Source organism: Arvicola amphibius, chromosome 14 (assembly GCF_903992535.2).
Source record: "Arvicola amphibius chromosome 14, mArvAmp1.2, whole genome shotgun sequence".
Classification (NCBI taxonomy): Eukaryota; Metazoa; Chordata; class Mammalia; order Rodentia; family Cricetidae; genus Arvicola; species Arvicola amphibius.
Window position 1 is genome coordinate 31784114 of NC_052060.1, and position 25830 is coordinate 31809943.

Genomic DNA, 25830 nt, shown 5'->3' on the forward strand with positions numbered 1-25830 from the left:
CACAGGTCTCTGTCCTCTGTCACGGAGATGCTTGCGTCCTCATGGTTATGGCTGCCTCACTCGCTGTAGCAAAGGATTGGAACCAACCTAGTCTGTCACCAGATGAACAGGTAGTGAAAACATGGTAGTGATATAGGCTGGAATTCTATCAGCTCTAAAGAAGATGAAGTCACAAAATGTTCATGAATATGGGTGGACTTAGAATGTATAATGTTTAGCGAGGCCTCTAACTGACTCAGTGTGGAGCATCCATGACCCATCAAGCCATGAACTACAAAGCAAGAAGAGGAGCATAGACAGCCTTGTTATACTGAAAGCAAGGAAGTTTCCAGAAAGCGATCGAGTGAGTGTGTCCAGACAACAGACACCCAGTCCAAGAAGCCTGCAGTGGCCAAAATGGAGCACCCAGAAGGACTGAAATACATAAATATGTCTAAACCTTAGAATTCAAATAAGAAAGGCATTAGTAAAAGTGAAACCTCCTGCTGTCGCCTTTGGCAGATGTTTGAGAAGCAAGTGGGTTTATAGTGGGGACATAGAGAAGAAGCCTGCTTTCTCAAATATGAGTTACACTGAAGCATAACCAAATAATTGACCTGGGAAACTTTCTTAAAGCTAATAAAACAAACCTAAGAAATGTTGACTTTGACTGTCACCTTTGTGAAGATCCCTAAATAAATGGACCCCAGAAAGCATCCATAATTATCACCAGGATCACACAAAGAGGGGCACCTTCCATATGAGTAGCCATGGCTACGGAGCCGGACCCGACTGATGAGAAAATGGGATGTCAGCCAGCGGAGCCTCATGAACCCAAGAGGCATTATGGGAATGTGGCCTACAGAATCCGGACTCTGGAAAGCTATAAGATAGACAAACCAGGGTGTTCATCAACAATAGAAATCGCACGGAAAGATGAAAAGAGAGATTACAGGAAACTCAAAAGCCCGTCACCAGCTGCAATATAACATTTGGTGCTGCTCTCCCCCCACCCCCAATCTTTTATAAACAGGTGCTTAAGAGCATGGAGTTTGCTGTGACTTTGTGTCTCCTAGGAATGTCAGAAACCACCTCCATACTGAACAAGGGCGACACCCATAGACTTGACAGCATGGTTGGGGGAAAGCTCCCAAGGCCTCTACTCTTGAGGAAGACAACTAAAGAGAGTGGTGGGGGCAGGAGGGACTGTCTCCCCCAGCCAGGGAGAGCACATCCAGTACCACGTGGCCAGCCCTGAAAACACACACAAGTAGCATTATACTGACTGAGCAAGCTACAGTCATGTGTTGACACTTGAGCATGTGCACGCACATGCACGCGCGTTCACACATAAACACACACCCGTTTTAACAATTAATGAAAAAAAGAAGCCATGAATTTGAAAACAAGCAAGGAAGGGAGGAGTTGGGGGAGGAGTGATCAAAATATGTCGTATGACATTCTCAAGGAATTAGTGCTTTTTAAAGAAACATTAAAGAAATTGGTGCTTAATAAATAGCTTGCTGTTCATTCTTACGGATGGGCGCAGTCTTGGTATGGCTTGGCAAAACTGAAACATGTCACTTCCTGCTTAGTCCCAGAGGGTCGCGTGATTGTAGCTATATTGGTAAAGCAAGTGCAGCCTTATTTCTGTTTCTCATTGTTTTCTTGCTACTGATGTGCTGGAAACAACCGGTTTGCTGGATTCCCTTATCTTTATTCAAAGTCTCGTTTTTGAAGAATGACACTCAGTCTGCTGTCTGTTTCAGATAGCGGAACTCGTGGCAGCTGAATTCTTCGATCAAGGGGACAGAGAGAGAAAGGAACTCAACATCGAGCCCGCTGTAAGTAAGAGGCTTTGTTGGTAGGAGCTGTTAAACCACATTCTTAAATTCTATGCTCGTTGTAGAGCTAGGTTCTTACAGTGTCCGTCAGACTGGTCTCAGTCATGCAATCCTTTTGCCGTGGCCTCTTGGGGCTGAGTTCCGACCATGTGACCACACTTGGCTGCAGTGTGTGCTGCTTCTTAGTCCTCCTGTGACACCTTCCCTTGAGAATGAGGCTCCCGTTTTACTTTTTTTTTTTTTTTTTTTTTTTTTGGTTTTTTTCGAGACAGGGTTTCCCCCTGTAGTTTCTAGAGCCTATCCTGGAACTAGCTCTTGTAGACCAGGCTGGCCTTGAACTCAGAGATCCGCCTGCCTCTGCCTCCCGAGTGCTGGGATTAAAGGCGTGCCCCACCACCGGCCGGCTCCCATTTTACTTTTTAACACTTTCTTTCTTTTTAGAAGAATTATCCATGCTGATTGCAAAAGCAAAAGCAAGCTAGGAAAACAAGAATTGCTGACAAGTCGTGCCCCCAATTTTCTTGTAGTTTGTTCTCTCCACTTGAATCTAATAAGCCATTTTTATTCTAATATAATCTTCAGTGTATGTGGATCATAATTATATGAAATGAGTGCAGCCACAACTTAATGTACTTCCTTTGCTGTAATATTTGCCATATCCATTGCTATAAACAGCAAAGTGATAAACAACCACGTTGCTGCCCCTTCCTCTCTATTATTTTGTGAGGGTAAATTCCCATAAGGAGACTGTAAAAGTGTTTGATGTAGCCTTATAATATAAAAGTATACATCTCATGTGAAATTTTAGATTCCTCCTTTTCTTTCTAGGGTTAGGAATATATACATATATATTATGTATAATTAATATATATTATAGAATATATATAAAATCGTTGCTATCTTAAGCTAACCATGGATTCATGTTTTTACAGCCAGCCTTTCCTCTGAATAAATGTAGGTCTGTCTGTGTGTATTTTCAGGATCTAATGAACAGGGAGAAGAAAAATAAAATCCCAAGTATGCAAGTCGGGTTCATAGATGCCATCTGCTTACAGCTGTATGAGGTATTTACAGTAAAATATTAGATTGCTAAACTTAGATTGTGTTATGAGTCAAATCTGAAGCACACTGAAGAGATTAACGCTAGACATGCAGTTTTGCTTCTAAGTCAGAAAACATAATTATCACTGGTGGTATTTCTTCCTGCTGACGAATGTGGTGCTGTAGCGAACAAGGGACACAGTCTGCATTTGCTATTTCACAAAGGCATTGACTCACTCGGCGTATAAATATCTGCTGCGGGCCAAGGGTGTGCTGGGCACCAACACGTTCATGTAGGGACACTAAGAGGCACATGCTGGTGCTGCTCTCCAGGCGATGTTTCCTGCACACTCTGTGGTAGCATTATTTTTTTTTTAAGTTTAATTTTAGCCTAAGTACAAAAAATACTCACCCAGCTTTTCCTCGCTGTCATACTGTGGCTTGGATATTGTTAAGAAATTTTTTTCTTAATATTAACAGCAGGAGATTGCAGAAATATGGGCTCCAGTTTCCCTTCTTTTGCTACTTTTGCTTCTTTGCTTTTTGTAGCTTTTGTTGTTCTGGTTAAAAAAAAAAAAAAAAGATGCATCTATTCAAAGTATTGGTATAGATGCTTCTTTCCCCAGCAAAGAAAAGAGATGCTGCCTTTGTTTTTAAAAGTTCAAATGGATTTGTTTTGTTTCGTTGAGAAATTTACCCTGGAGTTGTCATAAAAGGTTAAGATCAGACAAGAACTACAAAGTTTCCAGTCCAGACATTGCATATTCAGTAACCGGATGTGTAAAGTTCATCTTGCAGAGAAAGAGTGTTTGCTCCAAATAGGTAGTTGGTGGAAAGCCCAATGGAGAATTCAGTTCTCATGCTTTTTTTTAATCATTATTTTCGAGACTAGATTTCTCTGTGTAATAGCACTGGCTGTCCTGGGACTTGCTTTGTAGACTAGGTTGGCCTTGAACTCACAGGGATCCACCAACCTCTGCCTCCTGAGAGCTGGGATTAAAGGGGTGTGCACCACCACACCAGTTCTTATCCTTAGCCCATGGTTCTAGCACTGTCTTAGTTATGTTGCTGTGAAGAGACACCATGACCAAGGCAATTCTTGTTAAGGAAAGCATTTAATTGGGGGCTCGTTTACAGTTTCGGAGGTTTAGTTCATTATCATCACAGCCAGATGCAGACAAACTTGGTACTGGAGAAGTAGTTGAGAGCTACATCCTGGTCCACATGCACGGGCTGAGAGGTAGGGTGGGGGTGTCCTGGTCCTAGCCCTGTGCTTTTGAAACCTCAAAACCCACTCATAGTGACACACTTCGTCCAGCAAGACCACACCTCCTAATCCTTCTCAAATGGTGTCACCCCTTAGCCTTGGTTACTAAGCATTCAGATTTATGAGCCTGAGGATAATTCTTACTCAAACCACCACAAGCATCAAAGGGTTTAATAAACAATCCTGCTGATGAGGAAGAAGGGGAAGTAGAACAGAAAACATCAAAGGAAACAGAAGAAAAAGCCACCAGGTCACCTCTACAGCACTGCCTTCCCACAGTCTGCAGGGTCCGTTTGGCTAGTTTCCTCCTTGGTGAAGAAGTCCTTCCTCAGAAGCTGCTGGAGGCAGGGTTTTAGGCACTCTCTGACCTCCTTTATCTGACAGACACTTGCCCTGTTGGTTGAATAAAGAGCTTCTCAGTTGATGATACCCATGGCTCTTGGTTTTTCCCATCCCTGAAATCAAGGAGAAAGACCAGCATAATCAGGAGAGCCTTCTAGATTTCACTTTGTTGTGCAGTTTGTGTGCGCACCGTTTGTGCTGCGTTTATCACGGAAGTAGTATGTTCTCACCGCAGAGCAAACAAAGCCCCGAGAAGCAAAGAGGAAGAGAGAAGTCTCTCCGTCTATTTAGAGATAACCACCGATGTCAGTGTGTGTGCCGTAAGATGCTCTCATGTCCTTTAATAAAAATTGATTTTTGAAATCCATGCTGTAACACACGTAGTTCCACATCAGACATGTGTCTGAGATATTTGTAATGACCATAAAATGCTCACAAAATAATTACTAGGCCTTGTTGTTGGACGTCTGTCATTTCTCCATGACAAAGATAGCTACTGCGAATGTTCTTGTACCTAAATGCACGGCACTTGGTAATAATAACCTTTAGGAAAGTCCTGCATTGAAAAGCACATTGCATAAAACCCATCTGTGGGAAAGCACAGGCTGTGGCTGCCACCGCCCCCTCAGAGAGCCAGCTTTCAGCTTTCATCCAAACAAACAGTGCATCCACATAAATGAGCCGCCACAGCTCAGCGTTTTACATTTTTTAAGATTCATTTTTATTTTTAGTGACGCGTGTGTCTTTGTGTGAGTGTGTGTACACGAGTACAGGCGTCCCTAGAGGCCAGAGCCAATGGATCCTTCTGGAGCTCCGGGAGCTGGGAGTCGCCTGACATGAGCGCTGGGAACCAAACTCAATACATGCTACACCAATACTCCCCTCAACTCTCCTTCAGGCCCCCAAGGTTGTCACTGTGCTCTCTTTGTCCCCAAGTATGCGTCCTTAGACGTATAGCTTAAAGGAAAGCCTTGATAAATAATGCGTGTGGGCGCGTGCCTGTGTGTGTGCGCGTGCGTGCGTGCGTGCGTGCGTTCCTAGGTCTTAAGAGAAAGACGCCTGTGTCGCTGCTCACGCAGTGAATGTGGCCCCTGGTGGCAAGCCTGTGGCAGAGGGTTTCTTCTAGTTCTTTCCTTTCTCTTTTTAGGCCCTGACCCACGTTTCAGAGGACTGTTTGCCCTTGCTGGACGGCTGCAGGAAAAACCGACAGAAGTGGCAGGCCCTCGCAGAACAGCAGGAGAAGATGCTCATTAACGGGGAGAGCAGCCAGGCCAAGCGAGACTGACGGTGCATCCCCCCACGCGCCGACTGCCGCAGGGCTGGTTGCTCCATACACCATGAGTACTTGTGTGCACTTTGCCACTGCTGTATTTTGTTTTTGCACAACTTTTGAGAGCATAGCATGAAGTGTCTTAGAGATTGCTACCTACTTTCTCTACTTTGGTTTTCTGCCACTGAAGCGAAGTGGTTAGTTGTCTTCACGTTGAACACATTGATAGGAATGGTGTGAATGGCATTCCTACACTCAGCGTGGTTTTGCTTGGGAATTATAAATAACTGTCTTTGTGTTTCTGAGTCACCAGTCTTTCGAACATGTTAGAAATCTTTCTCAAAAAGTAGGTTAGAGACAAATTGACTATGTTCTGGGACATTTAAAGCGATCATGAGATGTATGTTGACCAAGTGGAATTTAGGGTAGAGATGACTATAAACTTGAAGGGTCTTAACAGAGTTAAGGTGTTGAGAAATAAGAAAATGTGGTATCTAATTGCACTGCTCTTTCTGTGATGGGGACAGCTTACCTTACATGTCGCCTGTGTGGCAGAGCAAACAACACGACAGCCAATCCACGCAGTCGCCCTTCAGCAACGCGATCTCAGAGCCCCGCCTAAAGCCCAGGGCCAGATGATTCCCCCCACTGACCTTCCCATGACAGAGTGTGTGCCAGGCTTGGGAGGGCCCGGAAGAGCCTTAAGCCAAGAGAAATGTTTCCCTGGAAGATCTTTCTGACAATCTGCATTTTAAATACTGAAAACTTCAAAAACTAATTTCTTTTTAACTTTTCATCGCCTTAATCCAGCAATTAAGTTTCAACAGAAAAGTGATCACAGGACCACTTGCCTGAAGTTAGACATGACCACATGTATAAAAGTGAAAATTAGCCTTTATTCCTCTGTCAAATCTACTGGAAAAGAAAATAATTATACGAGTTGCATCAGAGGTTTGTCTCTAAAAGGGAGCTCAGACAATGAGTTCAAAGGAACAGTGTGAGATCTTCCTGTCGGAATAAAAGCAGCCTTTGGCATTGGGAGCAGATAGTGAATCGAATCGAGCAGCTCGAGTAGGGAGGAGTATCTGTTCCAAATGTGCAGAAATGTTTGAGTTTGAGGAGAAATTGAGGGATCTGATTTATTAACTTCTGTCCTTTTCCCACCTCCTCCCAAACTGGGTGAAATATTTGATCTGGGTTTCTAACATTAATTTGGATTGAAATGGTTTCTTTTTCCTTTTCTCTTCGCTAAAAACGCAACATGTTCATTTTGGATCCTGTGTATGTATATTTTATTGTGGCCTTGCTCTTACTCGGATACCGAGAAGGCAAAGTGAGTTATGCTAGCATTGTTTTGTATGGGAGTTGTTGCCCAATACCAGTTGTATTATTGTTGCGATACTTGTATTTTCAGAATATCATTTTGCTTATTTTTCATATCACGTAGATGAGATCTGTAAGGTGGCCTCTGATGCACTGATGTGTAAATTACACAGACCGTCACCAACAGCAGTCACATCAGCACACTGTGTACACACCTATGCATGCATCCCTAACTCCTGAGTGCAGACTCGGGCTTCGAGGACGTTCTCTCAGCCTAGCACTGAACCCCACACGTTGTGACCGAGCAATTATGCTGAAACACGGGCATACACATTTGTAGTGCCAACCACCGAGAACATCTTTAAAGGCGACATTATGTGTGGAGGGTTGTCTGTCGTGTTAACAAGCAAGAAGTCAGAGCAGAAATCATTTGACTCGCTTTAGGCGATGGTTTATTTCACCTACGAGTATAGGCATTAAAATAGGAAGAACAGTGCCATGCCTACGCTATGTTATTGCTGGATAGTTCAGTTCCTACAGAAGAGAGTACTATTTTATTCAAATAGTTTTTTATTTTATAGGAAAACCATTCCATACATGGAATTTCTGTCTGTGGTACAAAAACACAAGTCATAGTTTTCGTTCTGATTGTGAATATTTCTTTTCTAGTATCCTCTCAAGTTGGATTATATTTATTATATTATATTATTATAATCTCTCCCTTATGCTGCCATGTATTGATATTGCCCATAACGAACAAGACATTGTTGTTGTCCTAGACTGTTTGGTTAATTGCTTGGCTGGCTGTAGTGAGATAACATGATAACATTTAGTTTTAATTTTTAGCCAGAAAAAGAATCTGTGTTTTGGTAACTTGTCTAGAAAGCTTTCTGATCTTACATGGTTAGAAGATTTGCCTTTGCCGGTCGTGATACTATGTGAATGTGTATAAATCAATTAGCCTCTGCACCTAAGGAAGCTGTGTTCCTCATGTAGTCAGGTTTGGACTAAGCCTGTGTTCCAGGGAAACGTCACAGGAGGCAGCTAGCTCCTAAGCCTTCCTTATGGGCCTCTGAGACCACTGTCGGAAACGGGGTATTGAAGTAAGAGACGTGACCTCATCCCGCAGGTCACTTAGATGGAAAGCAAGTACATTTAATCCGCTCCACACAGACCTGGCTCAGAGCATACACTCAGGATGCTGCTTCGTCACTGTGGATTAATTGCGAAGACGAGTTTCTGTTAGCAGCAGCCTGGAGACAAGGGTGAAGAGGAAAATGTACTAGTAGTCTTGCTTTCCCGGAGGAGCTGGAATCCCAGACGAGTTTTGCCTACCAATCAAGTGCCTTTACTCCCAGAATGTTGCGGACGCGTGAGGCTCGGCACCTATTACATTTCCAAATTATCTGTGTTTCTCTCTAGATTCCACCCCTTATCCATAGCACGTAAGCAGAGAGGCCTTTTCTTTACCTGATTTAAGATGAGAAAAGACAAAGTGGTCCCTTGCTCGCCTGTAAACAGCAGTTTCAGATAAGGGGTAGAACTTACTTACTCCGCATCAACCATGCATCAGCCCACTAAATCCTCTCCATATGTTAGGTACCGCGCTCAGCGGCCGAGACAGAGCAGTAACTCCCCGGAGCTCGCGGGCTGTGCAGAAAATGACTTGGAGCATTGTTTCTCATTCCGCCAGCTTCACATGCAAACGTAGAGGGCAATCCCATCACTCTCCTCCTCATCTGTAACATACACACTATGCACTTTTATCCAGAATTTCTTAGTATGTCTGTGAACATCCTGTCTTCCTGTCAGCACGGATCTGCTGACTTGCTGATAGCTCGAAGAACGTCATGTGTAAGGCGTCCTATCTTCCATGATGTAGATCATGTTTCCATATTTCAACTAGGGAGAGAGGGGTCAGACTTCTCATGGACCCCTTCTGCCCTCTCCCAGAGAACAAAGAAGGAAGTGTTAAAGCTTACCTCACCCCTCCTCATTCTTACCAACAAGCCTGTGTAGACATGTCTTGAATGTTGTTGAAATGGATGTAAATAGCTGAAAATAGAAATTTCTATTGCTGTTTAAGAACCCTAATGAACCATCACGCGCCACTGTTGATATCTATTTGTATTCTTACGCCTTTTCAATATATCTGAACAAATATATAGTTTCGGGCACTATTTTTATACTAGCATAAAAGAGTTACTATGTAAATTATGTCCTGTTGTGAAGTCATTTAAATGATTGACAGGTTGGTTTTCCTTTCCTCTCACCACACCGAAAACCATTTCCGAGGATTCTTCTGGAAGAGGGTGGGTCACCCTCCAGAAGCACCTGCTCGCCCACCCCTCACCACCCCATCCCTGTGACGTCAGACACGGTCAAGGTGGTTTTCACTGTGTGAAGTCATCACACATCAGGTGTTTCCTCATTTTGCAGTGCTGTAAAAATAAAATGAGTGAAGAAGAACCGAATGTGGTGTCATCATGAGGGCGGGCGCCTTGGGTTTTAAGAGTCAGGAAAAGATGCGGAAATTGGGCTTCACACTGGGAAAGCCGGTCCAATTAGTTTCAGAGAATTTTACACTGAAGTTTGATAACTATTCAGTCCTTAAATCGACTCTTCAGCAAGTGTCATTGTGTTGCTGATGTCCTTTGCTGCCAGTTTGAGGGTCACGTTTCCCCACCATAACAGCACTGTGGGGGGTGATGGGATCGTTACCAACCTGGTGTACACAGGGAGCTAAAACTTGGGTGTTTCCTTCTAGCCAGAAAGCTTGGGCCTAAGGGGTCCAGATTTGTAGCGTCACAGCCACTGTTAACACTATAGCCGGCTTCTTTTTAATGCAAGATTTTAGAAGTCCCACATCCACTTTTACTGGGTCAAATCACTATCTAGGAGCATTATAAACAACAAGGCTCTCAGGAGGTTTTGCTTTGGTTTGGGTTTTATGGATAGGGTTCCTTAATTTAGTTCTCCTGGTAAAGGTTAATGTAGAGCCTCAAGGGACTTCAGACACCCATTGGTGTTTCTGGTATAAAAGACATTGTGGTATCGATACTGGATTTTTATTTTATTTTATTTTATTTTGGTACCTTTAGGCAAGCCCTCTTCACTCTTCACTGGTCAGAAAACACCTCACCTGAATATTGCCAGTACACATAAAAGACTACTTAAAACTTCTGACCAGGAGAGGGCGCCAGAATTTCATTGTATTTAAAGAAGTAGCAACTGGTGTTAAAGGATAATTAAAAACTGCTTCTTCAAATATTTTTGGTCACTAAATAAGAAAAATCCAAATGAGAATTTCTGAAAGTAATGAAAAATTCATTTTCCTATAAATTTTTATGGAAATTTAAAGCTTTTTTTTTTATTGCCTTTAGTCCAGTGATCACGCTGTCAAGGTTTTCTCCTTGTGACTAATCAGACCTTTTGAGTTCTCTTTTACTCGGTATTCCACTCCTGGGACAGCAACCCTTTCTGTACAAATAAGAAGCATTTAAAAACTCCCTTAATGCATAGTTTCATGATTAGCTGTTCATCTCCAGCAAACAGGAATTCTTGTCCCCACATTTAATACATAGAAATGTCATGCTATGACTTTCTGTTTGTAAGGAACACGACAGTAAGCCACCAGAAACCCCGAACTTACAGAGAGAATTCTCTGGTTTTAAGCTACGTACAGCTAAAGGTTGGGGGGGGGGGGGTGAAGTTAGGAGAGGAACTAACATGCCATTCATTTAAATAAAAATCTCAGGAATGGAATGAAAATAAAGTTATTTGGAACAAAAAAAATTCTAAAGAAGTGGTCCGATTGAATACTCATGATAGTGTCCAACCTTACAATCTCCTGGCTCACTGCCCTGAGCCATGGCTCACATTTTGTTACTGTTCGTCCTTCGTGAGCAGCTTCGAGAAATGGCAGGACTTTCTTCAGCTAGCAGGCCCTGCCAGCTTCCCCAGAAACCACACCGCTAAGAGACAAGTTCAGCATTCATGATGCAGGCATGAAAAGAAACAGTCCCCAGAGCGTGATGCCAGAGTCAGAGACAACTATCAAAGAGTGTCTCAGGAGGGTCACACAATGAAATCTTTCCACGGGAGTGTTGGAGGATCACGGATTCTCCAGCCTTCAGAGGATTCTCTCAGCCTCTTGTCTCACCTGTGATACAGCCCACTGAGGCACCACCTGGTTGAAGAATCACAGCCTTTTGTCTATAGCCCTTGAAGAGCTAGTCACCCAATTTAAATAAATAGCAAATGCTGCGCACCGTTTCTTTGCGGTATCTGATTCAGCGTAAGCTGGGAGGGAATCTTACACGCTTCTAAGCAAGTGAGCAGGCCCCGAGATCCGAAACAAAGCAGGGAGTGAGTTCGGGTATATTTGACTGTCAAACATATTTTCAAAGCCAGTGTTTCCCCAGCCCCTAGCCCAGCCTTCACACTCACCACGTTCTCGTCCTGAGGCTGTACCTGTCCTCTAAGGCCATGGTGGTTTTAACCTTCCTAATGCTGTGACCCTTTAATACAATTCTTCATATTCATGCAATGGTGACCCCTAGTCATAAAGTTGTTTTTGTTGCTACTTCATAACTTATTCGACTATTGCTATAAATCCTAATGTAAATGTTTGATATGCGGGCTATCTGATGAGTGACCCCTGTGAAAAGTCTGAAGGGTGGCGACCCATAGGTTGAGAACGGCAGCTCTAGTGCTTTCTCACAGCTGTTCTACAGTACTAACAGGACTTTCCAGTCAGTGCCTTCTTGATTATAGAAGCCGCACCTTCAAGGGATACAAAGATGTCTTTGGGATCAGTGAGAATGCTTTACTTATTTCTCCTTCTAGTTGGTAACCATGTGCAGGAGGCAGGGGTGAAGTAAATCAACCTTGAGAGAGTTCACCATTCTCAGCATAACGCGTTTACGGAGCGTGAACCATCCCTGTGTCCTAGGATGACGCTGATTGATAATGATGGATATGTGTGATGTGTTCTTGAGTTTGTTTTGCAGGCAATTGTATTGAGAATCTTTGTATCTCTTTTCATTAACATACCTGCCTATAATCATTCAAGACTTTTCAAAAAAGTCACAGGGAAACCTACCACTGAGGAGCCTTCCTAAAATACATCTATATACATACATAAAAAGTTAAAATTAGTAGCCCAGGCTGGTTTTGAACTTGTGATCCTCCTGCTCCCACCTCCTTCAGCGAGCCCTACCCCTACCAGTATGCACCACCACAACAGCCAGCAGAGAGGAAGTGGGGGAGGTAGGGAAGAGGGATAAGTGGAAGGAGGAGAAGCTGTGGTCGGGATGTTTTTATGAGAGAAAAATAAATGTTTTTAAAAAAGAGTTAAAATGTAGTTATCTTTATCCTATAATGGAGCAACAATGCCCCTCCTAGACAGCAGACAGCACACACTAGCAAATAAAATGCCTACTTCCAGGATTGGATTACTTAATTTGAAATCATTGGCTAATGAGGTCTCAAAGACTTCAGAATATTACAGGATATTGCCAACACTCCAGAACTTGACAGTAAGACCCCCTACGTATTGCTGAAGACACACATACTCAAGTCCTAGGACAAGACACTCAACTGGAAGCTTCATCCCTACTAGTTAGATTGCATAGTGCTAGAAGATTCTAAGCATACAACAAAAAGACAAAAGTAAGTACTCATTATACCCAACTGTGGACTCTTTAAGCTGCAATAATGACTGCCCTGGCAGGACATACCTGCTGGTGCAATAGTTGCCCAAATAGCAAGAGAATAACCAACCAGCTTTTGATTGGATTTAAGGCCTACTCCACAAGAAGAAATCAATTCCTGTCACCTTTATTGGACCAAGAGCCTATGGCTAGAAAGGTCATAGACTATGGAAGGAAATCCATTCTATAATTCTGCTGAATCGATATAATAATAAACCAACTCCTAATGGCTCATCATTATACCCTCAGATTAAGGCACCTCTCGGCCCTCAGCTGAGAAGCTACTGCTTGCAGTAGATAATGAGCATCAAAGAGACCCCCAACTGGCCATAGTGCAGGGAATAAGCGACTGGAGAATGTTCAGCCCCGAAGGGAATGTCTTTTGGAGGGTCTCTCCTCCAAAGGCTTAGGGATTGTTGTGGGAGAAAGGGTGGAAAGGAAGTGAGAGCCAAAGGTGTGGATGCTCACAAGAAACTGTGACCTCCAGACACCGCGGGGCAGCTGCACATAGGAACTCACAGACAACATGCATAAGAATAGGGGAGCCGGGAATAAAATTCCAACCCTAGCCAGAGAGTTAGTTACTAGGAATGGTTGGTGCTAGGAAAAGTCATCAGATCCATTTATTTTAAGGATGTAGCCCCTGGCAAGTTGACTACACTCCAGTGGAAGGCCACATGTCCAAGAATATGTGAACAGCACAAATTAACCTTGATTGAGGGTAGGAGAACAGATGACGAAGAGGAAGAAGAGGAAGAGGAAGAGGAAGAGGAAGAGGAAGAGGAAGAAGAAGAAGAAGAAGAAGAAGAAGAAGAAGAAGAAGAAGAAGAAGAAGAAGAAGAAATATCAATGTGGTTAACTTATTTTAATTAAAGGCAAAATCTAGGTAAACACTAGCAAGCCTTTTTCTTTCCTTTCTGACTTTGGATACAGTATAAACAGCTTCTTCAAACTCTTTGATTTCTTCATCAGGATAGACTGCACCCAACAATGAGCCCAAGATAAAACCCACTCTTCTTTAAGTTGCTTCTGCTGGGGTATGGAATCGAAGCAACAGGAAAATAAACAGGGATATGCGATAATATTTTGTTTATTTTTATTTTAATTGAAATATAATTAGGTCACTTTCCCATTCCCTTTCTTCTCTCCAGTCTCTCCCATGTACTACCCCCTTGTTTACTCTCAAAATATTTGCCTCTTCTTATTTAATTAATATGTATGTATATATGCCAATTATATCATATGTGTGCACACACATATCCTGCTCAGTCTGTTAGTATTACTTATATGTGTATGATTTTAGGGCTGACAACTTGGTACTGGAAAGCAATTGGTGGGCTCATCCCTGGGAAAGATTCTTCTATTAAGCAGTCCTTGGTTGCCTGTAATTCTTTGTCTGTGGGTGAGGCCCCATGAGATTTCCCCCTTCCCTGGTAGCATATTGACTGATGTTGTTCTTTAGGTCTTATTGAGCCAGCCGTGTTATTGTGACATCATGGGTGAAGCATCCCTGTCATTTCTAGGAGACAGAATCTCACAGTGTATTTCCTGATTCTCGTCCAGATCTTTGGCTCATCTTCCATGGTGTTCCCAGAGCTTTAGGTGCAATAGTTGTATTGCAGATGGATCACCTGGGAGCCCCATGGTCATGTGTTCTCTGCATTTTGACTTGTCTTTTTCTCTACCGGTCTCTAGCTGTTGCAAAGAGACACGGGGGCTCTGTTTATTTGTTGCTCTAAGGACGAGTACTCAGAATGCGGTTGGAAATCGTGTTGGTTTAGGACAGTGACAGTAATAGGTTCTCCTCTGAGACCCAATACTACTATCTCTAAGTAGTTGACTAGCTTTCTAGTACCAAGCATGATTTCCCTCCTGTTGAGTGGGCCTTATATTTAAATAGACTGCTGTTGGTTACCACCAACATACGAATGCTACCATTGCACCCTTGGGGTTATTGCACCATGTGGGTTGCCACCGTGGCTCATAGGTGTTATAGCTAAATAAGACTTAGTCATTTCCCTCCCTTGGATACATGAGTAGAAACTTCAGGTACTATGAAAGCTAGCCCTCAGACAGGAAGATTTCGAGTCAGATCCAGCTTAGGTACCCCATATCTTGTGTCCAAAGTGCATGGCACCTTCAGCAGTAGCGACTTACCTTCAGCCTCTGGGAGCCAGCCAACGGTAGCAACAATAAGCTAACATTTTAAAGAACAAAACATTATCAAAAAATAAGCTTTATCTTCACTCTCCCCATTTTTTATTTTGAGTTCAAAAATCTGAAGTTTATCTTAAATCTATCAGTTGTGCTTTGGAAAGGGAATAGTGTACTCTTTTTCCCCTAGTCTAAGTGAAGAAATAATTTCTGATAACTAGAAATGATTGTGAATGGATGAGACATCTTGCTAAAAGAAAACCCAAAATTTTCTTTTTTTTTTTTTTTTTTTTTTTTTTTTTTTCGAGACAGGGTTTCTCTGTGGCTTTGGAGCCTGTCCTGGAACTAGCTCTTGTAGACCAGGCTGGTCTCGAACTCACAGAGATCCGCCTGCCTCTGCCTCCCGAGTGCTGGGATTAAAGGCGTGCGCCACCGCCGCCCCAAAATTTTCTTATGAAAACCCACTTCATGCTGTCCTCTTTGGACTTAGCATTTTGACCAGTTTGACCTGATGTGCTTGCTGTGTGTCTTGAGTTCTCATCTCAATGTGAGTATAATTTTGAAATTATAGAAATCGCAAGGCAATTACAATAGAATTCACAAGGCGATTAATCACCTGATTTCGTAAGCTTTCAATTTGTAAGACTTCAGTGTCGTTCTCCTGAGCAATAGTGCTAACTCTCGCTAGTTCTTTTCTAGGTTTAAGCCTTTAAGACCCAAAGATTGGAGAAACACTTTACCAAGATGGAGTCCTCTAAAATAGAATTGATAATGATGCCAACGTTCTCCAAGTTTTAAGGTTGTGTATTCCAATTGTACTATGAGTATTCTCCTTAGCAAAGACAATTAGACAGGCTCTAAAACTGTGCCCAAATCAGTGCCTCCTTATAAGTGAGTAGCTTTAGACATTGCTAAGCTTATAAAGAAATACTTCATTTTCAAATTAGTTTCTCTCTTGTTGGCTTATTTTACAAAACTCTGCAATTATGATCAGTTAACATTCTGCAAAAGTATTTGTTTTTCATAGCTGTGTTTTTACAAAACCATATAATTAATCATTGTTAGCATTCCACAGGTGTTTACCTACTGACAAAGGAACCTGAACATTTAACCCACAGCATGCTTGCCACTCCCTTTATATCTTAGTGGCTTTGAACTGGTCATAAAGACTTTATTAGTATTAGCTCCTTACCTGTCAATGGCCACCCCCCCACACACACACCCATGTGAGATCAAATAATACTGTAGACAAATCTTATCCTGAGAGCAAGGGACAATAGAGAACAGTCTGCCAGATGGTTAATTACCAACGTCTGTAGAGAACATTGTTCAGAAAGAAGAGGAAAGTGTTATTTGAAACGAAGTCAAACTGGGCATGGTAGCACTTGCTCGTAATCCCAGCACTTGGGAAACTGAAGTGGGAGAACTGTAAGTTAGACTCTAGCATAGGCTTTATGGTAGGACCCTGTCTCAAATCAACAAGATGGGTTTGCTTATGCCAGCCCTTCCAAGAGTAACTGAACACCAGGTATTTACAGAGAAATGGTTCGTATGTAAGGGTACCTGGCACTAGCCCAATGTTATCTACTTGTATTCAGTTTATAATATTTGCTCCAGACACAGACATTGTGGTGGGTTTGAGTGGCAATGGCCCCCCACAAACTCATATATTGAATTCTTGCTCCCCATTTGTGGAATTGTTTAGGAAGGATTAAGAGGTGTGGCCTTGTTGGAGGCTTTGAGATTGCAAAAACCCTGGTCATTTCCAGTTAGCTCTCTCTGCCTCATGCTTATGAGTCAGGAAATGAACTTCAGCTACTGCCGCAGCACCATGCCTGTCGCCATGCTCCCCACCATGATGGTCACTGACTCCCTCTCTCAAGCTGTAGCCCATATCATAAACTCTTCCATAAGTTGTGCTGATTATGGCATCTTATCATGGCAGTGTAAAACTAATAACTAAGGCAGTGTATTCCAGCTCAACACTGAGATGTTCCAATGAAGACTGGGGAAGTGTAACTGGGCTGGTAGGAAGCAGAGTACTCTAAAGAGGCATTTGTGAGCCTCCCACTGAATTCTCAGACAGTTGAAACAGTGGAACACAGGAATTAGAACTTCCCCAGCAATATCAGGATAGAAGCTTGGTGCTAGCCAGAGGTTGATTTTTTATTTTTTACTAGAAAGAGATTTCACACAGTTCTAACAACTTGCCAGGCCATATCATAGGAAGAGAATAAACTCAAACAGTAATGGACAGGACCACACCATGACTGTTATGTGTACCTCTCACCTTCTGTTTAAACCTTACCTGTGCTGGGATCCCAAAGATGGATTGGGGGGTTAATAAAGTGTTACTAGATTACTTTGTACCTCTTTCAGATGGGGTCACATTGAATAAACCCCTCTTACTTGTTTTTGGTTTCTGCTGTTTCATTTTTATATTATTATTTGTTTGTTTCATTGGCCCAATTGGAATGTCAATTTGGAATGTCATGGCCCAGGCTCTGACTCTTAGTGACTCCAATAGCAATTCTAGATAGCCAGCTCAGAATAAACTAACAGAACATCAACCAAATCAAAAGAGGTCTAAGTCCCAGAGCCAGCTCATCAACATCCACCCACGCAGACGATGCTATATGGTTGGGCAAAAGGGATCCATGTTATTGCCAGATCCAATCTGGAACTCTCTTCTGGTGAAAGGTAGATTGTCCTGGGGTGGAGGGCATGTCAGGCACCATAATTGACAATGGAAAAAGCAACAGCTCTCGCCTCAATGGGGATAAAGAATAGTTTGTTCTGGAGCCAAATATGGGTGATCATGGTCCAAAACCGGACTTTAAACATCATACTCCAAAATGGTCCTGTTTCGTGACATTTTTAGCATCACGGAACAAGAAGCTTATAAATCAGTACGCTTTCCAGATGCATCAGTGCCTGTGCTGGGAGCCAATATTATCAGTGCCAAACAGAGAGAGAGGGTAAGTCACACAGAGAGGCAATTTACTTTTTACAAAAAGGTTGCTCAACCCAAACTGGGCATGGCGCTCACCTTGTTACTCTAAGGCAGGTGGTGGCTATCTTTTCTCCATTGTGTGAGGTCCAACCTTACAGGGTCTTGTGATTGGCTAGTTTTCAAAGAATCTGTGCAAAAGAAATGAAGGGAAGGGGACAAGGGAAGTCGGCCCCACCAGGTCATCATGGATCATGGAAAGAAGCAGCCTGCATAGGCTGATCAGCTGACAGAAACCTAAATGACCTAAGTTCTAAGAGGGAGGCTTTGCTTAAACAGATATTTTGGCAGATAGAAGAGATTTAAATTTTGCATAAAAATTTATGTAGGGTGGGAGAAGATTAAAAGTTTTGCATAAAAGTTTTACAAAATGGGGGAGATTTATAGAATATTGGCCCTTTGTTGACTACCTACCTTTGATAAAGGGGACAATATTTGTCACAAGTAAATTGGGCAGGCCGGTTGCAGCAAAGTGGGGGACCACTGTTCTAGACATATGTTATCTGTGGGTTTTGCAGCGTTTTTGGTTTGTAGAAGCCAGGGGGTCCATGTGTACAATCCAGAAAGCTGTCAAGTTACACACAAAGGTGGGGGAAATGGCCAGTCAATGAACCAAGATAGCCCAAGATGTTTGACCGTGACATTTCAAACTCTATAATCGCCGATGTTCTAAACATTCAATCAGCTTTTATAGCTATAACTGTCCTGGAACTTTAAATGAAGCGTAAATAGAAGGCAAAGGTGTGGACAACTGAGCAGGCTCTCACAGTGAGCTTGCCCACCCGCAACCATTGACTCAGGTGGCTGTGAAGCCAGGCTCTCTTGAAAGGTATTCTGAGAGCTTGTAAATCTTTTTTCCCAGGACAAGCTCCTCCTCAGGCTGTTTCCAGGGCCATCATCTTTCCTCGTCCCAAATTCGAGGGGGAAATTCCAGTTTCTTGGGGTTCCATTGTTTCAAGAGTCTCGTAGGAAAAGGGAGAGGCAGGAGAGTCTCTACAATATTCTCCTTCCTGCCGGAATCTACATCCAAATTTCCTTCCTGTCTTTTTGTGGTTTAGTAACTCATTTCTTTTTGAGTTTTGAATAATATCCCTTAGTAAGGATTTGATAAATGAGAATGTCTGGAAAGAAGCGGCCTGCACAGGCTGATCAGCTGATGGAAACCTAAGTGACTGAGGAGAATTCGGAAAGCTGCCCTTAGCCTAATTATAATTTCTTTGGGGCTTTTTGTTTTCTGGCTGGTTATCCTGGACTCACTTTGTAGACCAGGAACTCAGACATCCACCTGCCTCTGCCTCCCGAGTGCTAGGATTAAAGGTGTGTGCCACCACAGCTTGATCTATTCTGGACTGTTTTTGACCCCCTAAAAATCCATCCCTTGGGGCTGGACAGACGGCTCATCAGTTAAAAACACTGGCTGCTCTGCCAGAGGCCCAGAGTTCAATTCCCAGCAACAACTTGGAGGCTCACAACCATCTGAAATGAGATCTGGTTCCCTCTTCTGGCCTGCAGGCATACATGCAGTCAGAACACTGTATACATAATAAATAAATAAAATCTTTAAAAAAAAAAGATTTGTCCCTTGCCCACCTCTGCATCAGACCTAACATCCTGATTAAACAGATAAAAACCTTTGGAATATATTAACTTCTCACAACTCCATTCTTCACCAATGGAAGGGCTAAGAATGCTTCCATAGCCTATGTGACCTATAGTTGAGGTTCCTCTGCCTTTAGAAATGCCCACTTAATGTTTCCAACAATGTACTTTTATTTCCTTTATTTTAAAGACTTTTTCTATTAATGGCTAATGCGATGCTGAGGCCACTCTGGACAGATATGAGGGGGGTCTTTATGTCTTGGTCTCTTCTTTCTTGGGCAGACATGATGGCCTCTTCCTTCTCGGACTGAAGCTTCTCCTCATAGAGCTTGTACGCTTTCTTGGCCTTAGACCTGTGAGCCTCAGCCTCGTCAGCCAGGAGCTTCTTGCTGGCCTTGTCTGGCTTTAGTTTCTGGATGTGTTCCATGAGAATCAGCTTATTAACACATTTTGTTAGTTTCTAAGGCAGCGTAGAGACAGAAGGTGAAAGAGACAGGAGTCTGACCTTCAACAGATGGGACTGTGTTTGTTAGTGTACGCAGCAATGGGCCGTCTCTCTCCTGCAGGAAATTGAGGGGTCCACCAGGGAAGAAGATGGCTATGGCCCTTTAGGGATGGGGTGAGGGGCTTAGGAATGAGGAAATCGTTGTATCACATAGCCCCTGTTCCTTTCCTGGTGTCTCTTCTTCGTGAAGCTGTTTGCCCAAGTCAAGACAGGCTGTCCCAACAGACTGTCCTTCCTATGGTGTCCCAGCAAGGGCCTCTGTGATCTTGAGGAGTCTGTGTTACAGGTGAGGCACCCTATCACCTTCCCCTGCAGGCTCAGGATGCATGGTTATCTTCTGAGAAGCCAGTTCAGACTCTGCATCCTTCTCAACTAAGACACCTTCTCGGGCATTAGGGAATCGGCGGTACCCTTCTGCTTCCATGTGCCCAGATACCTGTCCTTGCATTAGAGCCAAGGTGTTTCTCCAGCCTCTGACCCAAGAATGGTCGCAGGCTTCCAGGTGACTAGTCCGTCTTTGGTCAGCTTCCAGATCAGCTGACAGGGGCTGGTGTTGGCAGTTGCATTGCTTTCACCGGAATTCAGCCAGCAATCAGGCCGCCACAGCTGAGGACACTAGAAGCAAACCTCTTCTGAAGCCTGAGTGGATTCCTAGGTGGGCCGGAAGTAGTGACAGGACCAGAGCGCTTTTCAAATGCCTTGACTTATAACATCTTTGTTCTGTTACTGTAAAAACTCTATGAAACTGTTTCCACATCGGGACACGGGGTGACCTGGGGTTTCCTGGGTTATGGTCGCTCAAATTTGGCTCAAAGATAGACTCTCTTTATTCCTTTTGAGGCGAGAGCTGTGTAATTTTCATCAATAGGATATTTGATATAATAATAACTTTTTTTTCAGTACTGGACTTAGGGCGGCATAAGGCTAGGAAACTGTTCTATCTCTACTCTACCATTTCCGGTCAGAGCCACCGGGTGAACAAGCGGGATCCTTTCACGCCCTGCGGCTCCCAGGCCTAAGACTTCAAGAGAAGTTTAAGTACTGTTCAGTCCTCATAAGTAGATTTTGTGAACATTTTGCTGCTGTTGATGTTTTTATTGCATTTATTTATTGCGTAGGTGTGGCCCCAAGAAGACTGATTGCCCCACATGCCACGGCCTGAACCTGGAGATGAGGGGGAGTGTGATAGGGCTCCTCACCCGCAAAACAGATTCCTACAAGATGACACATGACCTCGCTGGGCCATCATCTCTGTGCCATGGCATGAGGTCAGATGACAAGCTGTGGGAGTCAATTGTCCCCTTCCCCCCACGTAGATCTTGAAATCAACAGCTCGGCCAACAGTGCTTTACTCGCTGAGCTATCTAACGGATGCAAGGCATTTGAAGGGTAGAAACACAATGAATTACATGCTTAGAGCAGAAAATACAATTAATAATGACTAAGTAGATTTGTTATCATTCTTCTTCTTCTTATTATTATTATTATTATTAATTGCCATCACCATGATGACTGTGAAGCCAATCCCGGGGTTCAAATGGAAATTTTCTAGGCTTAAGTAGCTAAAATTTGGAGGCTGAAAACAGTAAGTTAAGCCAAGACTGAACTCTGTCTTCTACCTTGGGAGGTCTGTTGAATCTTCACAGTAATTCTGCATGAAGGGGTTACATTCTCTTCTGCCAGAGTGCATGGATGCTTTGCCTGCACGAATGTCTGGGCACCAGGTGTGTGCAGTGCCTGCAGAAAGAGGTTCAGGTCCCCTGGAGCTGGAATTGCAGGTGATTGCAAGCTATCCTGTGGGTAGGTGCTCTGGAACTCAGTGCTCTTAACCACTGACCCTTCTCACCAGTCCCACCCAAGAAAATTCTTGGCTTTTGGTGCTCGTCTACCAAGGAGGAGACTCCACATCAGCAAGCCCTTAGGTTATTCTGAGGCAAGGTTAAATTGGTTACATATTAAAGCTTAATATCTTAGATCAGTTCAAACCACTGATCTAAGAAATGGCCTCTTTATCTAATTAGTTATAATCCACAGATGGGAGTGAGAGCGGGAGGCAGGGGGTGTGAGAGAGAAACAGGGACAGATCCGTTCAGTAGTTGTGTACGATCCAATGATTAAAAGTATCTTTTATTAAAGAGGCTTCTAGTAATTTAAATAGCAAACTCACTGAAAACTTTGTTCGGTCTCTGTCTGGATTTTTATCCGCAGCAAAAGTGGTCCATCCATACGGGGAAGAGATGGCGTCACAGTCCTTGCTTCTGGGGGTTCTCCTCCTGCCTTATCTGCAATCGCTGAACTGGAACCCTGAGAGATTAGTTCTGCTCTCAGTTCTCTTCCTCCTGGCTCACGTCCTTGGAGGTCACTGAACTCTAAAGACGGAGAGCGCGCTGGTAAGCCTCCCGTGGGGGGAAAAGGGCATGTCACGAGTCAAGAGGGGCAAAGGGAAAGCTGGCATTTTATCTGATGTGCATTTGCATACTAGTGATCCATCAAATTGTTCCTAGTGTCTAAGAGTAGAGGGCGAAGTAGAGCACACTTTCTGCCTTACCATCTAAACATCCTAATATAGCAGGCACACTGGCGCTGCTTGGCTAAGATCATTTGAGCCCGCACAGACAAGGACAACCTCGTGTAAACCTAGCACTTCTGTCTGCCTCCTTGACTTTGGGTCACTCTTCTCTTTGACTCTACATTATGAAATGATAATCACGAAAACCTCGATAATCTGTCTAAACCTCAGTGACTCCTAACTTAGCACATCCCTTTCAAGGCTGAAAGCACAGAGTCATCCTGCTAAACCCACTGTTATCTTGGGTTCCAGACATACCGATATCTTGCAGGCAAGGTAGATCACAGCCAAGGTAGAAAGCAGCCCTCGGTGATGGAGAGGCTACATTCTGGAACAGAAGTTACCATCTTATACAAATCAGATGCTTCTCCTAAGGCTGACAGAGGACCAGAGTTGAGACAGAATCGGATGAATGGTGCAGGATTCTTGCTTCTTGCCCCAGCTCTTCTTCAGTTTAAACCTGAAGCTCATCTCAGAACCTTGAAGACGAAGTTGATGGACACCTGTTCGTCCCAATGTGTATTAATTAAATCTCCTCTCTCTGCTATTCATCACTCCTTGCCTCTTTAATTAGTATACTGGGACACGTGGCTGAACATAACCCGTTGGGGTTCCTGGAGCCAGGGGATTTTGCCCTAAAACTCTGGTTATACAAATACACTGGATTCTTATATAGGAGCAATTTGGGTGGCCTAGGAAGCTCAGTAGTCATCACTATGGAGGGTCTAAAGTTAAATGTTCACTATCAGACCTAAAGGAATAGTTGTTGGGAAGAAGTCCTGGGGAAGAGAAGGGCTGGGGATAGAGAACATCCCCAGGGGATGCACTCTGCTCCTTGCCAGACAGTAGTGATTCCCAAATGGTCTTAAAAGGGAAGGAAAACTCGATGATGCTTTCATAAGAGGCAAAAATGCAAGGCAGAGCTGGTGCCTGACTTAGCCCTAAGTCTTCCCTGCTGCCTGGTTTGCAGACACTTCAAAAAAAGGGACCAGTTCTGATAAGAATGAGGCCGTCAAGTGTATGAGGAAGACAGTGTTGCTCCCCAGACAGGCGAGAGTCCTAATGATCCATACTGCCACCAGTATGGCGAAGTATCCTTTCCCCTAGATCCTGCACCTTAGCCACCAAGAGCTACATCCAGTCCGTGCATTCAGTACAACCACCTGGTAGCATCGTGCCTCATGTGGGCTTTCCCCATGGTCCTATGCGATGACAGAAATACAGAAGAGACTGAAGGGGGCTGAAGGCATTAGTGAGCAGGACCTGTGTGCCAACCCTTTCTGTCCTCTACAATCACATTTAGGTAGATTTTCGATTCCATTCTTAGATGGAGAAGCAGTGTAAGCAAGAGCAGGTGACTAATTACAAGCAACGTAGCATCAAAGAAGCAGAGGGAGGATGTGAGTGGGGCTCAAAGTCCACACCCCTCTCATCCCTGAGCCGGCACAGCAGAACAGGCTGACCACCTGCCTCATCCAGCAGTTCGCTGTGGACTGTGGGCCACAAACAGCAGCTACAGTACAGATATCACTCATGCCATCTTCCTTGACTTTAGACGATTATGTTAATTTACAGATTGAAAAAAAAATGTTCTGTATCTTCTGCCACCTATGAAGAGAGGGGGAGGGCCAGTGAGGTGGCTCAGGGGATACAAGAGTTTGTCACACAGGCCTGCCAGTCTGAATTCACCCTGTAATTCCCATGGTGGAAGGAGAGAATCAGCTCCCAAAAGTTGTTCTCTGACCCCCACAAACACTCCATGAACACACACACACACACACACACACACACACACGCACACGCACACGCACACGCACGTGTGCACATGCACACACATACACGCACACATGAGCATTCACACACACACAGACACAACGTAATAATAAATACTTTTTTTAAAAGAGTTGGACATCACAGACATCCAATTGGGAGTTTTTCTCATGGGTAGTCTTTATTTATGTGTCCGTTCCTCTTTCTGCATCCATCCCTCCTTCCAAGCCATTCTCTCACACCCCAGCTAAACAGGAATCCATCATTAGGAGTTTTGTTATCGCTTACATAGGGGGAAAGGGCTAAGGTGAACGTTTTATTGTTCAGATAATCAGGGTGCTTGCTAGAGTCTGCCAGTCTCAGCATAAGCCTCTGTGCTCTTAACTTCTCTGAGCAAGTTTGAGATATGGTCTGCTCATAATCATCGGTCACAGTTGAGCCAGGTTAATCATTCATTTGTCCAAAGCTTCTTTGGAGTTTGTGTTTGTTATTCTTAAGTGGCCAAACTAACCCTGTGTAGAAACAAACATCTTTAAAAGCATAGGTCTACCTGTCTATGTGTATACACAGATAGTATTAAATCATTGCCCACTAGCAACATCCTTAACTATCAAAGAATGTCTCACTTATTGCTTACCAGCTACCGCTGCACTTTTGTTTTGAAGAGTTGCTTTTTAGGACAGTTCCATGATAGAACCCAGCCCTATACAGCAGAGTTCCCTGGTAAATGGCTTTGCAAGGCAGAGACGCCAAGTGGAAGGAAGCACTTTCAAACAGACCGCTAGGTATGCTCCGACCCAAACTAGCATGAGGAACACAGGCATCTGTATGAGAGATGGCTTGACTGGGCGAGGTCTCCACCAAGTCTGCTTTAGGGATTCTCAAAAACAAACACATACATCAGTTTCAAACAGTATAAATATGTACCCCCTGAACTAAGTACATTATGAGATATTTCTATAAAACAGTACCATGCAGACATCAAAGTCATTTGTAAACTGTTCCACCAAAGTAATATATTTTAGCAATTTATATATGCTTATGCATATTTGTGTGTGAGGGTGTTCACGTACCCTGGCGCATGTGTGGAGGTCAGAGGTCAGAGGTCAGAGGACAAGCTGTTCCCAGTCTTTTTATCACTATTTGGGAGCTCAGCTCAGGTAGTCGGGCCATCGTGCAGGCACTTTGCCCTCTGAGCTCGCCACCCGGCTCCAAGTAATTGTACTGATAAACGGAAGAAGAGATTGCCGCACAGTAATATGGATCTTAAAACCTTTTTCTTTTTGCAGAGGATGTGATTGTATTACACGATGCTGCTAAAATGGCTCTCAGGATAAAGAAAAACAGTTCCATCGCTCGAGTTAGCTGCTTTTACTTTTCTATACGTTCTGGCTTTTATTGAGGAAGGCTTGTGTTGTTTTTGTGATCAAGAAAGGTGAAAAA

At 43.5% G+C, this 25830-nt stretch overlaps 1 protein-coding gene across 2 annotated transcripts in view; it reads left to right on the plus strand.

Annotated features, from left to right (window-relative positions):
- The window catches only part of Pde5a (phosphodiesterase 5A), a 134204-nt gene extending 124669 nt beyond the window's left edge, over positions 1-9535 (plus strand). For both annotated transcript variants that reach the window (XM_038311403.1, XM_038311404.1), the window contains exons 19-21: positions 1749-1823; positions 2804-2887; positions 5621-9535. In XM_038311403.1, coding sequence (XP_038167331.1) covers positions 1749-1823; positions 2804-2887; positions 5621-5758 — 297 coding nt within the window. In that variant the 3' untranslated portion in view covers positions 5759-9535. The remainder of the gene's footprint in view (positions 1-1748; positions 1824-2803; positions 2888-5620) is intronic.
- Positions 9536-25830: the final 16295 nt, after the last annotated feature.